At 41.2% G+C, this 12,412-nt stretch overlaps 1 protein-coding gene across 2 annotated transcripts in view; it reads left to right on the top strand.

Annotated features, from left to right (window-relative positions):
- The window catches only part of egln1a (egl-9 family hypoxia-inducible factor 1a), a 92,217-nt gene that overhangs the window by 52,338 nt on the left and 27,467 nt on the right, over positions 1–12,412 (top strand). Inside the window, exon 2 of one of the 2 annotated variants that reach the window (XM_061960797.1) lies at positions 6,457–6,576. The exons of the other annotated variant lie outside the window; for it this stretch is intronic. Within the exon in view, the coding sequence (XP_061816781.1) occupies positions 6,457–6,576 (120 nt within the window). The remainder of the gene's footprint in view (positions 1–6,456; positions 6,577–12,412) is intronic. 2 annotated transcript variants of the gene reach the window in all.

Raw genomic sequence — 12,412 nt, 5'->3', positions numbered from 1 at the left:
GTGCCAGAAACTCATCGACTCCATGCCACGCCGCATTAACGCAGTAATTGAGGCAAAAGGAGCTCCAACCAAGTATTGAGTATTGTACATGCTCATATTTTTCATTTTCATACTTTTCAGTTGGCCAACATTTCTAAAAATCCCTTTTTTGTATTAGCCTTAAGTAATATTCTAATTTTGTGACACACGGAATTTTGGATTTTCATTTGTTGCCACTTCAAATCATCAAAATTAAATGAAATAAACATTTGAATGCATCAGTCTGTGTGCAATGAATAAATATAATGTACAAGTTACACCTTTTGAATGCAATTACTGAAATAAATCAAGTTTTTCAAAATATTCTAATTTACTGGCTTTTACCTGTGTGTGTGTATATATATATACAGTCAAGAAAATAAGTATTTGAACACCCTGCTATTTTGCAAGTTCTCCCACTTAGAAATCATGGAGGGGTCTGAAATTTTCATGGCAGGTGCATGTCCACTGTATGAGAGATAACCTAAAAAGAAAAATCCGGAAATCACAATCTATGATTTTTTAACAATTTATTTGTGTGATACAGCTGAAAATAAGTATTTGAACACCAACATTAATATTTGGTAGAGTAGCCTTTGTTTGCAATTACAGAGGTCAAACGTTTCCTGTAGTACTTCACCAGGTTTGCACAGACTGCAGGAGGGATTTTGGCCTACTCCTCCACACAGATCTTCTCTAGATCAGTCAGGTTTCTGGGCTGCCGCTGAGTAACACAGACTTTCAGCTCCCTCCAAAGATTTTCAATTGGATTTAGGTCTGGAGACTGGCTAGGCCACTCCAGAACCTTGATATGGTTCTTACGAAGCCACTTCTTGGTTTTCCTGGCTCTGTGCTTTGGGTCATTGTCATGTTGGAAGATCCAGCCACGACTCATCTTCAATGATCTGACTGAGGGAAGGAGGTTTTTGGCCAAAATCTCACAATACATGGCTGCAGTCATCCTCTCCTTAATACAGTACAGTCGTCCTGTCCCATGAGCAGAAAAACACCCCCAAGGCATGATGCTACCACCCCCATGCTTCACAGTAGGGATGGTGTTCTTGGGATGCTACGCATCATTCTTCTTCCTCCAAACACGCATAGTGGAATTATGACCAAAAAGGTCAATTTTGGTCTCATCTGTCCACAAAACTTTCTCCCATGACTCCTCTGGATCATCCAAATGGTCATTGTCAAACTTAAGACGGGCCTTAATATGTGCTGGTTCAAGCAGGGGAATCTTCCGTGCCATGCATGATTTCAAAGCATGACGTCTTAGTGTATTACCCACAGTGACCATGGAAACAGTGGTCCCAGCTCTTTTCAGGTCATTGAACAAGTCCTGCCGTGTAGTCCTGGGCTGATTCCTCACCTTTCTTAGCATCATTGAGACCCCACGAGGTGATATCTTGCATGGGGCTCCACTCCGATTGAGATTGACCGTCATGTTTAGCTTCTTCCATTTTCTAATGATTGCTCCAACAGTGGACCTTTTTTCACCAAGCTGCTTGGCAATTTCTCCGTAGCCCTTTCCATCCTTGTGGAGTTGTACAATTTTGTCTCTGGTGTCTTTGGACAGCTCTTTGGTCTTAGCCATGCTGAATGTTTGGGTCTTACTGATTGTATGGGGTGGACAGGTGTCTTTATGCAGGTAACGACCTCACACAGGTGCATTTGATTCAGGATTATACAGTGGAGTGGAGGAGGACTTTTCAAGGCGGACTAACAGGTCTTTGAGGGTCAGAATTCTAGCTGATAGACAGGTGTTCAAATACTTATTTTCAGCTGTATCACACGAATAAATTGTTAAAAAATCATAGATTGTGATTTCTGAATTTTTCTTTTTAGGTTATCTCTCATACAGTGGACATGCACCAACCGTGAAAATTTCAGACCCCTCCATGATTTCGAAGTGGGAGAACTTGCAAAATAGCAGGGTGTTCAAATACTTATTTTCTTGACTGTATATATATATATATTAATAAATATATAGTCAAGGTTTCTGTGGTTTATCCGTTATACAGTGCTCAATACCGGGGTAGAGCGGAATATACATTAGGTCAGAAAACTCAGAGGCTATATCATCCCTACAAGCCTGTTTCGCAGGTTTTCCTGCTCGTCAGGGGATTTTATAAAATCCCCTGACAAGCACACGCACACACACACACACACACACACACACACACACACACACACACACACACACACACACACACACACACACACACACACACACACACACACACTCAAAAAGTTTGAGGACCCCTGATCTAGTGGTTCTGTCTGCTGTGTTGTGTTACATACCAAAAACTGCTTCACATTTCATCATTAGCTGCGTTTCCATTGCAGTTTTTCGCAAAATAAAAGCGATATTTCTAAAATGTCGATAAAGTACATTTGTAGGTGTTTCCATTAAAGGGTGTTTTGCGTCATGAGGCGTAATTCTCGTAAAATCTCATCCCACGAGACCCCACTTTGAGGAAGATATTGCAGCCACGGCTGTTGCCGTGATGTCAATAGCAGACGAAGGCAGCGGGTGATAGCTTTAAGGCAACGTCCTTACAGCCCTCTGGACATTACTGTTCTAGCATGTGGTTCTCTCCGAGCCTGCGGGTCGGTTGCCGGAGAGGGACCCGCGAGATGGCCCAGTGTGGCGGTGCTGCCTCGCTACCCCCTTGGCAGACCGATTGGAGACTTGCGACCCACTCAACTCATGTTCGGGCATGTGGTTCTCTCCAAGCCTGCGAGTCGGCCTCTATTGCATGGAAGGGACCTACGAGATGGCCCTGTGCGGTGGTGCCGCTTCACTCCCCCTGGCCGACCGATCGGAAGTGAGACAAGACAACCCGTCTGCCCTAGTTGTCCTGCTTCGGCAACCCGCCGGTTCGGTGTTTATGCACATTTTTGGGGGGTAATGGAAATGCAGCTAGTGACTGAAATGTAAATAAGGGGCATAACTGTGAGAGGATAACACGACAGCCAAGAGGTTTAAGTCAGGGGTGTCAAACTCATTTTAGCTCAAGGGCCACATGGAAGAAAATCTGTGCACACGCGGGCCGGATTATTAAAATCATGGCATTGAAACTAAAAAATAAAGACAACATCAGATTGTTTTCTTTGTCTTACTTTGACACCCCTGGTTTAAGTCTTTGCTCGAATGTGTTTGTGTGGATTTTTTTGTTCTCTCCATACTTGTGTGAACCCGGGGTTCTCCAACACCAAAAGCATTCATGTTAGGTTCGACAATTAAAGATCAGAATTTTAGTGAGAGTGATTTGTTCTCTCTCTGTGATTGACTGGTGACCAGTGCTGGTCTTTCACCTGCTTTGTATTGTCTGTGGTGGACTAAGTCAATTCCCTGACCATTGTTTGAGGAAATAAAGGAACTATTCCAGCCTATTTGTACAAACCTCTCCAAAGAGTGGTCGAAAAGGAATTATATTTGAACATTTCCATTCGGTAAAGATAAGAAGAGTGACCGGAACTTTTTGTCTTATTATTTAAATGTATGGCAGTCTTTATTATACATTTGATTTATTAGTGACTGTCTGCCAGAAATAGGTTTTGACCCTTAGCACACTGTTAGCTGGCAGGGGAATTGCAACAGATCGGTTTGGTACGTACCTTGTTACTGTAAATCAGGGGCCTCAGACACGCGGCCCGCGGGCCAGTTGCGGCCTGCGAGACGTTATTTTGCGGCAGTTAGTGCGCTTGACAGCGTTTTTTGCGGAGCTGTAGGAATCTACCAATCACGGTGTGGTATATGGCTCTCGAGGGCCGAACATTGACGTCACTTGCGTGATGCAATCAGAGAAACGTTTTTCCGCTTTTCCGCTTTTCCACTAGACCCGCACGCGCTCTTCCTCCCTCCCTCCCTCCCTCTCCCGCCTGCTCGCTCTCTCTCTCTCTCTCTCTCTCTCTCTCTCTCTCTCTCTCTCTCTCTCTCTCTCTCTCTCTCTGTCACTGTGTGTGTGTCTCTCTCTCGCTCCCTCCCCCGGCCCCGCTGTAAACAGTCCGGGCCGGGGAGACGAGCGGTCCGGTAGCTTCCGAAGCACTTCGCCGAAGGACCGAGCGACAATACAAAACTGTGGTGCACTGGACCCCAGCGCTGATACTCCGACAGAGAATCGCTGAGCGAATCGGACGTGTAACGCTCGTGATGTTAGCCCGTTCGGGGCTAATTGTGCTACCGTAACTGTAGCACAGTCTTCTAAGACAAACCATACAGTCTTAGGGTGCAGCAAACATGACATGACATCCATCCATCCATCTTCTTCCGCTTATCCGAGGTCGGGTCGCGGGGGCAGCAGCCTAAGTAGGGAAGCCCAGACTTCCCTCTCCCCAGCCACTTCGTCCAGCTCTTCCTGTGGGACCCCGAGGCGTTCCCAGGCCAGCCGGGAGACATAGTCTTCCCAACGTGTCCTGGGTCTTCCCCACGGCCTCCTACCGGTCGGACGTGCCCTAAACACCTCCCTAGGGAGGCGTTCGGGTGGCATCCTGACCATGACATGCCCAAGTAATTCCTGGTTAGATAAATGGTATTTCGCACGATCAGATATTGGTATAATTTCATATGAGCATTGATACATGGTTAAGTAATCGATTGACCCAGGATATCTTCTATCCAATAATTTGATGCTGGGTATTTTCTGTTTGAATGGGATGAATCTGAGCTCCCTTATTTTTGCGACTCAGGATTGGTTGGTTGGTTGGTTGGTGTTAGTTTATTTCAAACATGCATACAATTAGAATATGATTCATCACATGTTTCCAGCTTCTTATTACAACGTATCCGAAAAGGTGTAAGAAGAAGCAAATGTTGTTTAAACCCAACCCTCTTTCGTTTCATAATAATTTCTATATCACATTTGTTTGTACTCGATCTGTAACACAATAGTACATAAATACATGCATTAATAAGTAAATAAATGAGTATGCAAATAAATATTAATTACAAAAATAAACAATGAATACAGTTCTCATAAATAGATGATTGCTGTAAGTAAGTTTGGATTCACATAATGAGATAAATAAGATTTTGTCACTTTCAGTAAGGTCCAAAATGTTTATCATGATTCTTCTTCTTTGTACTTTGTAAACACTTGGAGTTTGCATATTTTCTTAAACTGGATAATGTTAGTGCCTTGTTTGACTTCTTTCCTTAATCCATTCATGATTTAATTACACATACTGATCGATTTTAAGATGTACGCGCACACAAATGTTTTCAGTTACCTTTTCCCCGCAAATTGTATTTTTTCTCTTTTGTTGAGAAGAATTGTTGTACATTTTTTGGTAGTAGGTTATAGTTTGCTTTTTGCCTAATTGTAGCTTTTTGCAACTGCACCACATCATTAAGTTTCAATAATTTTGATTAATAAATAATGAGTTTGTGTGTTCGTATACACATTTTTTTGGTACGACATAGAGTCGTACTAAATTCCTCCGTGGTACGCGTTGAAAGTGAAATACAGGAAGTATTTCTAGTGACATGCATTTATTTTGTAATGCATAAAAGCTGTCACTGCCCAATATTCGCCGCTGGAGCGGATAGCCAGACATGCGGGGTAACTTCGCGAGCCTGCGGATTGTGCCTTACCACTGCCAGTTAAAGATAGCGCTAATAAGACGTAGTCTGGAGACACTCTTCTGTCGCTAGCGGTGTCCAAATTGCCCGTGGTCCGCAAATGGCATGCATTTTTTTATGGGCCTGTACTACCAGAAGAAAAACAGCAAAAATGACAAAGTAGAGTAAACGGAGAAAAAGCTGAAATTGATACTAACATAACAAAAATGTTTCTTAAGATATATTGTCATGGCCAATTATGCACATTAGACAGTGAGCCCACCACCACAAATAGATTGCAGCCATGGAAGGAAACCCTGTATGGGTATTTTTTTTTAAAGGATTTGGTTGATGTTACTGTAGAGTAGCAGACTTGGCAGGTGACAACCAGACCTGTGCCCTGTATAGGCTACTAATAATCCATGTTTAAATCATCTGTTGTGTCTATAAATGGTTGATTTATATAAGCTAGTAAGGTAAAGTTTTGTACCTGACAAGTTTCAGCTATCTTGCTTCTGCAGCCTTCATCAGAGGTGTCACATGATGTTAGCGTGACGTCATCTGTGACGTGTTATATGGATTGTTCCATCCCACCTGAAGTGGTGGAATGGCGGTGTCCCCTGGTGTGCCTTACTAGCCTATATAAATCAACCATTTATAAATACACATTAGTAGGCTAAATGAACCTCTTCAACACATCTGTTGTATCACCTCTCCAACACTGATCAGTGTTGTTTGTTTTCTCCCACAGCCGACAATCAGCCTGTTTATTAATACTACCTTATAGTAATATTTTCTGCTTATATCCTTGCTTTTTATTTATTTTTTTTATTTTTTATTACTAATAATCATTTTGGTCTTCTTGTCTTCAGGCAATGGTAGCATGTTACCCTGGAAACGGGACCGGTTACGTGCGCCATGTGGATAATCCAAACGGCGATGGACGCTGTGTCACATGCATTTATTACCTTAATAAAGATTGGAATGCAAAGGTATGTGAGTGATGTGCAGAGGAAACTCATTCCCTCCGCATTAGCTTCTTGACTAAGTAAGATGAAGTTGGAATGAAAACTCTATTAATAAAATTTATATAAATTCCCCTAGTATGTGTAATAATTATACATCAATTTAACGGTAGAAGAAGCACTGTTATTGTAATGTAGCAAACATCTCTATCTTAATGACACTAACTCTCTAATTAATTATCACAAATACATACTGTATTGTCAAAATGTATTCAGTTATCAACTAAACGTATGTAGCTCTAATACGTTTTGCTGCAAACTCTGCTTAAATCAAATGATTTGCTCTGTTTATTTTGTCCTTGATCAAGAGGCCAGCGTGTGATAGTTATACTTGTTTTAAACAATACTGATAAACAATTTTACCGCCACTTTCTCTGGAGTCTGCTACTAAGATGACAAGCTGAAGTTGCTGAACTGAACTTGCTGACCTGGTGCAATGAAGTCATGCGTGACGTCACACATAATACTGATGACGATAGGACCTCTACCTAGCCTTTTTTGTGGAATATTTTTCTCGAATATTTCTGTCAAACTCCAGATTGCACAACATATTTTTGAGGTACCAATGTATTTAGTACCAATGCACACCCCCATTGTTGAATCACTTGCAAACTGAGTCATATAAAAGGCTCAGCATGCGTGTACCGGTATGTTCTTAATACTGTTTATTCAACTTCCACAGTGTCAGTACGTGCTGTCCGGCCATACTCCTTGTTTATAATCCCATTAAAAGACGATCCTGCTTATCCAGCCACACCCAAAAGTCTGCAGGAACACGATTTCCCCCACCCCCACCCCATATACTACATATTAAGCATTTTCCTTGTGACTTGTTCTTATGTACTTGGAGTTCAATTTAGAAAGAAGATGATCCAGTAGATATGTTTTTCTGGCATCTTGTGTTGGCGGCATCATGAAGCTTTGTGTTAGTCTTGTAGTTAACACGATCAAGGCTTTCACCAGTGTGTGCGTGCGTCCGTGCCTTTGTGTTTGTGTTTGTGTGAGTGTGTAACTAAAAGCTCCACTTGTGCGTCAAACTGTCTGCATCAGGTGGACCCGTCTGCCCTCATGCTAATAATCAGGGCTGTTACGCCATTGCTATTGTTGTGTTCACACACAGCCTTCAATTATTCCAATGAACCATGTTCTGAAACCCAGTTTGACTTGGCCATCATTACATTCAGACCTTTGATTGGCTGATTTATGATGAGCCCCTTATTATAGAATACGGTTGCCTGGATACTGGGGCTCCATTAGAGAGGGCCTTGGTTTTTGAATGTTCAGGTTCAGTTGTTTTGTCTGTGTATAGGCCATTTTCTCTTTCTTATATATCTTCATATCTACAACACGTCTCATTATAGGCGTTTGATTATTTTAGGGACTTCATATAAAATATTTAATTCCCGAATAGATTATTAGATGTAAACTATTTTCAAGCTTCGATTGGGTGCAGGACATGTGTGCGTTTTTTGTATTGTATTGTTAGTCTGTTATATACATTGTGCTCTCAAGTCCCAATCAGCCCCTACCTTCCACTATGACAAAATGATTGTCAGCAACACACTGCTTTGTAAAGAGATTTTGGCCAGAAATTTTAGAAGTACACAGAGTGACCCGTTTTCCGCATTTTTTGTTGGTTACAATAATGCTTAATACATTAGTATTCTGTGAATCAGTTAGGTTTGAACCTTAGATTCGACTGAAAAAATGCTATTAAACTTTTCAGTCAATTTATGAATTTGCATGTTTAGGTATTAAATCAAGCATACTTGTTTGAGTTGAAGAGCTCGAGCACACATCTTATTTTGCATTAGCACAGATGCTAGCAACTTACTACTTCAGTGGAACATGTAAGGTCAAAATGCGAATCAATCCGAGATGCAGGTCCAAAACTGATTTGTTTACAAAAACTTTTTTTTTAGTTTCCAGACTCCGGGTGTTTTTAAACTTTTGTTAGCAATACAGTGTTTTAAACCAGAATCTTTTCAAAGTGTGGGACAGTAAGCCTTCCCTCAGAGACTACAGGAGGGTTAGGAGTTCCTTTACCCCCCACCCACCCAAAAAGGAGGACATTTTATTGAGTTGTCTCCCGAAATGTCTGTTAGAAATCAAGCATTGACAGAACTAAAGTTTTAACTCAGCAGGTTTCTTTATTTTTCTCAAGCTGCCTCGCAAACCCTGAAGTCTTCTGGCGCCTTCTAGGGAAGGCCCACCTCACATTGAAAAACACATGTTATAAGCAACATTAACTGCCATAAAAGTTTAAAAATAAGTTAATCACTAAAGGTAAAATCTAAAAGCAGTAAGTCTTAACTTTAGTAATAATTGTGAGCTGTAAAGGTGAGTTGCAGATCACTTGTGCCTCACACATCTTACATTTTAACATTTTTAGATGCTACTCAAAATGAAAATTATAAAACATTTAAACAAGCAACAACACGCAGGGTAAGGTTGGACAAATTTATCTGGATGTGTCTGCTTCATTAAATGTGTGTTTTTGACAATGGTCTATTTGAAATGAAAGGAAATTTTGCACAACGTCACATTTAGTTCATCAAATTGTTTAGTTTCATAATTCAACAATAATTGGGAAGAAGCAGACTTTTTTCAACCCAAATTCTCAAACTGTCAAACCAACTCATTAGTGAGATTCAGCTGTCTCTATCCTTCCTGTACAATAAACAGGTACAACTGACACCTTCCTTCATTTTAACGAATGCATCTCACTGAATAATTTGGGTGCAAGAGGGTTCACTCTGTGCATCGCTCTCAGCACCTGAGCATGTTTAATAGTGCAACTAAATGAGTAAATCCTCTTGTCAGTCGTCCACAAACTTTGTCTCTACTGTATGTGTGGAGGCGGAACTGCTAGTCTACACACACGGGAAGAATCGATGGGTAACAAACATAAGGAGGAAGAACGATAATGACATTGATAAATTTCCCAATGTGGGAATATTTTTCCCTTCAAATCGAATAAGCAATATGAGCACCTGCATCTACACAGACGAGAGAGCTAATATGCCGAATTAGTTTGGAAGTGATGTCAAAAAACACACGACCCAGTTTTTCCCACTGGAAAAAAAACTCTTGAAGATGTTCAATATTTATTGAAGTGCAATTTTTGCTAACCAAGACTGAGAGTCCATTTTATTTTTATGTTTATTTATTGCATCCATCCAACTTCTTCCGCTTATCTGAGGTCGGGTCGCGGGGACAGCAACCTAAGCAGAGAAGCCCAGACTTCCCTCTCCCCAGCCACTTCGTCCAGCTCCTCCGGGGGGATCCCGAAGCGTTCCCAGGCCAACCGGGAGACATAGTCTCCCTAACGTGTCTTGGGCCTTCCCCGTGACCCCCTACCGGTTGGACGTGTCCTAAACACTTCCCCAGGGAGACTTCTGGGGGGCATTCTGACCAATTGCCAGAACCACCTCATTTGGCTCCTCTCGATGTGGAGGAGCAGTAGCTTTACTTTGAGCTCCTTCCGAATGTCAGAGATTCTCACCCTAACCCTAAGGGAGAGCCACGCGACAGTGGAAACCCATTTCGGCCGCTTGTACCCATGATCTTCGAAGACTCATTTAATGACTAAAATACGTGGACATTGTATTGATCCAGCGCATTTGAGAGCAGTGCACCTATTGGTGAAGCAGCTTGTGCTGCTGGTGATGCAGCCTGTGTGGGGAGCATAGGGTGGGACTACTGCAGTGCAGATAGAGCAGTTCTACTTAAATAGTGGGGTGGGACCCCCTGTGGGGGCGAATGTGACCCTGGGGAACATGCTTTATCAGTATAATGCATGAAAACCCCGCTTGGAAAAGCTGTGCACTGCAAAACGTGCTCATTGGAGCCATTAATCCTGACTTCCTCATTTTGAATAAAATAAAATAATAATAAGCACAAATTGTTTTATTCGTTGTTGTGTTTTTTTTAGGTTAAGGTGTTTTATACAGTATATTTTGCCCTTGAGTTAATATTGCTGATTAATTTGAATTTATCATAATTTATTGAGTTTATTTTATTTTTCAGTATCAAAGACATGCACCTGGGGATAGGTTCATTGGCAACACTAAATTGGCCCTAGTGTGTGAATGTGAGTGTGAATGTTGTCTGTCTATCTGTGTTGGCCCTGCGATGAGGTGGCGACTTGTCCAGGGTGTACTCCGCCTTCCGCCCGATTGCAGCTGAGATAGGCTCCAGCACCCCCCGCGACCCCAAAAGGGATACGCGGTAGAAAATGGATGGATGGATGGAACATGTTCAAGGTGGTCAAAAAAGTACAAACCCCGTTTCCATATGAGTTGGGAAATTGTGTTAGATGTAAATATAAACGGAATACAATGATTTGCAAATCATTTTCAACCCATATTCAGTTGAATATGCTACAAAGCCAACATATTTGATGTTCAAACTGATAAACCTTTTTTTTTTGCAAATAGTCCAGCAAAATGTGTTATCAGCCGGAGGTTGTTAGTACTATGAGGCAAAACAAACGTATAAATGCAGTTTTGTGACTTTGTCTCAACTGCCATAAAAGAACTAACCAACTTGTAGTCACATTTTTTTAATATGTGTTTTTGTGTATTTTATTTATTTATTTAGTTTTATTCTGGCGTGTCCCAGTTTTACCTGATACTGATTTTTATTCTGTCCTTGTTTTGAGGGACTTTGAGTACATTTATAATCTTATCTAATGTTTGCATTACTTGTGGTGTGGTAGGTCTTTTTTTGCATGTCTGAGATTTTTTACTTTCTCCTGTATATTTAATAAATGTCCAGAGTTTTCTTGCTGCAAAACATGATTACTTTTACAGTGCATCCAAAAAGTTTAAGCAGCTCTTCACGTTTTCTACATTTTGTTACGTTACAGCCTTATTTCAAAATAGAATACATTAAATTTTGTGCTCAAAATTCTACAGAAAATACCCCATAATGACAATTTGAAAGTTATTCTTTTTTAGTAAGTTTTGCAAATGTATTATTTAATACATTTTATAAAAATAAAAAAATCACATTTATTCACATTCACAAGTATTTACAGCCTTTGCTGCTCAATACTTTGTTGATGCACCTTTTGGCAGCCTCACGTCTTTTTGAATACGATGCCACAAACTTTACACACCAATCTTTGGGCACTTTCGCCCAATTCTCTTTTCAGAACCTCTCGAACTCTATCAGATTGGATAAGAAGCGTTGGTTTTAATCCAGGATGTCTCTGTACATTGCTGCATTCATCTTTCCCTCCATCCTGACCAGTGTTGGTAATAACGGCGTGAGGTGTCAGGTTTCGGCCACACATCAGCTGCATGCAGAGAGAAGGGGTGGGGATTCTTATGCCATTTTAAAAGCGCTGATGATGATTGGCTGGCTGGGTGGATCGCACCCTGCTCACGCTGTCTCACTGCATGGTCTGACAGACACAAAACCAGCGCGCGATAATTGCAACAAGTTGGAGCCTGAGAAATTCAAAGGTAGCATTCTCAAACTGTAAGGATCGGCACTACTTTTCGTTCATTGAAATGAAAGACAATCATTTTTATGTAACAAGCAAGCTGTCCAGTAAAAAACATTTACCCACGTCTGCCTCAAGCAACTCGAATTGCACCTCACATCAACACATGCCAACATGACACTTGTTGCTGCTGCTAACCCAACCCTAATCCCCAAATGGAGTCCATTTTTTAAATCAGTTTAATCCCATTTTGGAGTTTGGAATGTTCATGATTAATCATAGGTGATTACTCATTTGCACAGTTAAAATTAGCTTAGGGAAAGACCCCGATATTTGTACACAAATGCAATT

This window comes from Nerophis lumbriciformis, linkage group LG02, assembly GCF_033978685.3.
Source record: "Nerophis lumbriciformis linkage group LG02, RoL_Nlum_v2.1, whole genome shotgun sequence".
NCBI classification, from domain to species: Eukaryota; Metazoa; Chordata; class Actinopteri; order Syngnathiformes; family Syngnathidae; genus Nerophis; species Nerophis lumbriciformis.
This window is presented reverse-complemented; position numbering and strand designations above follow the sequence as displayed.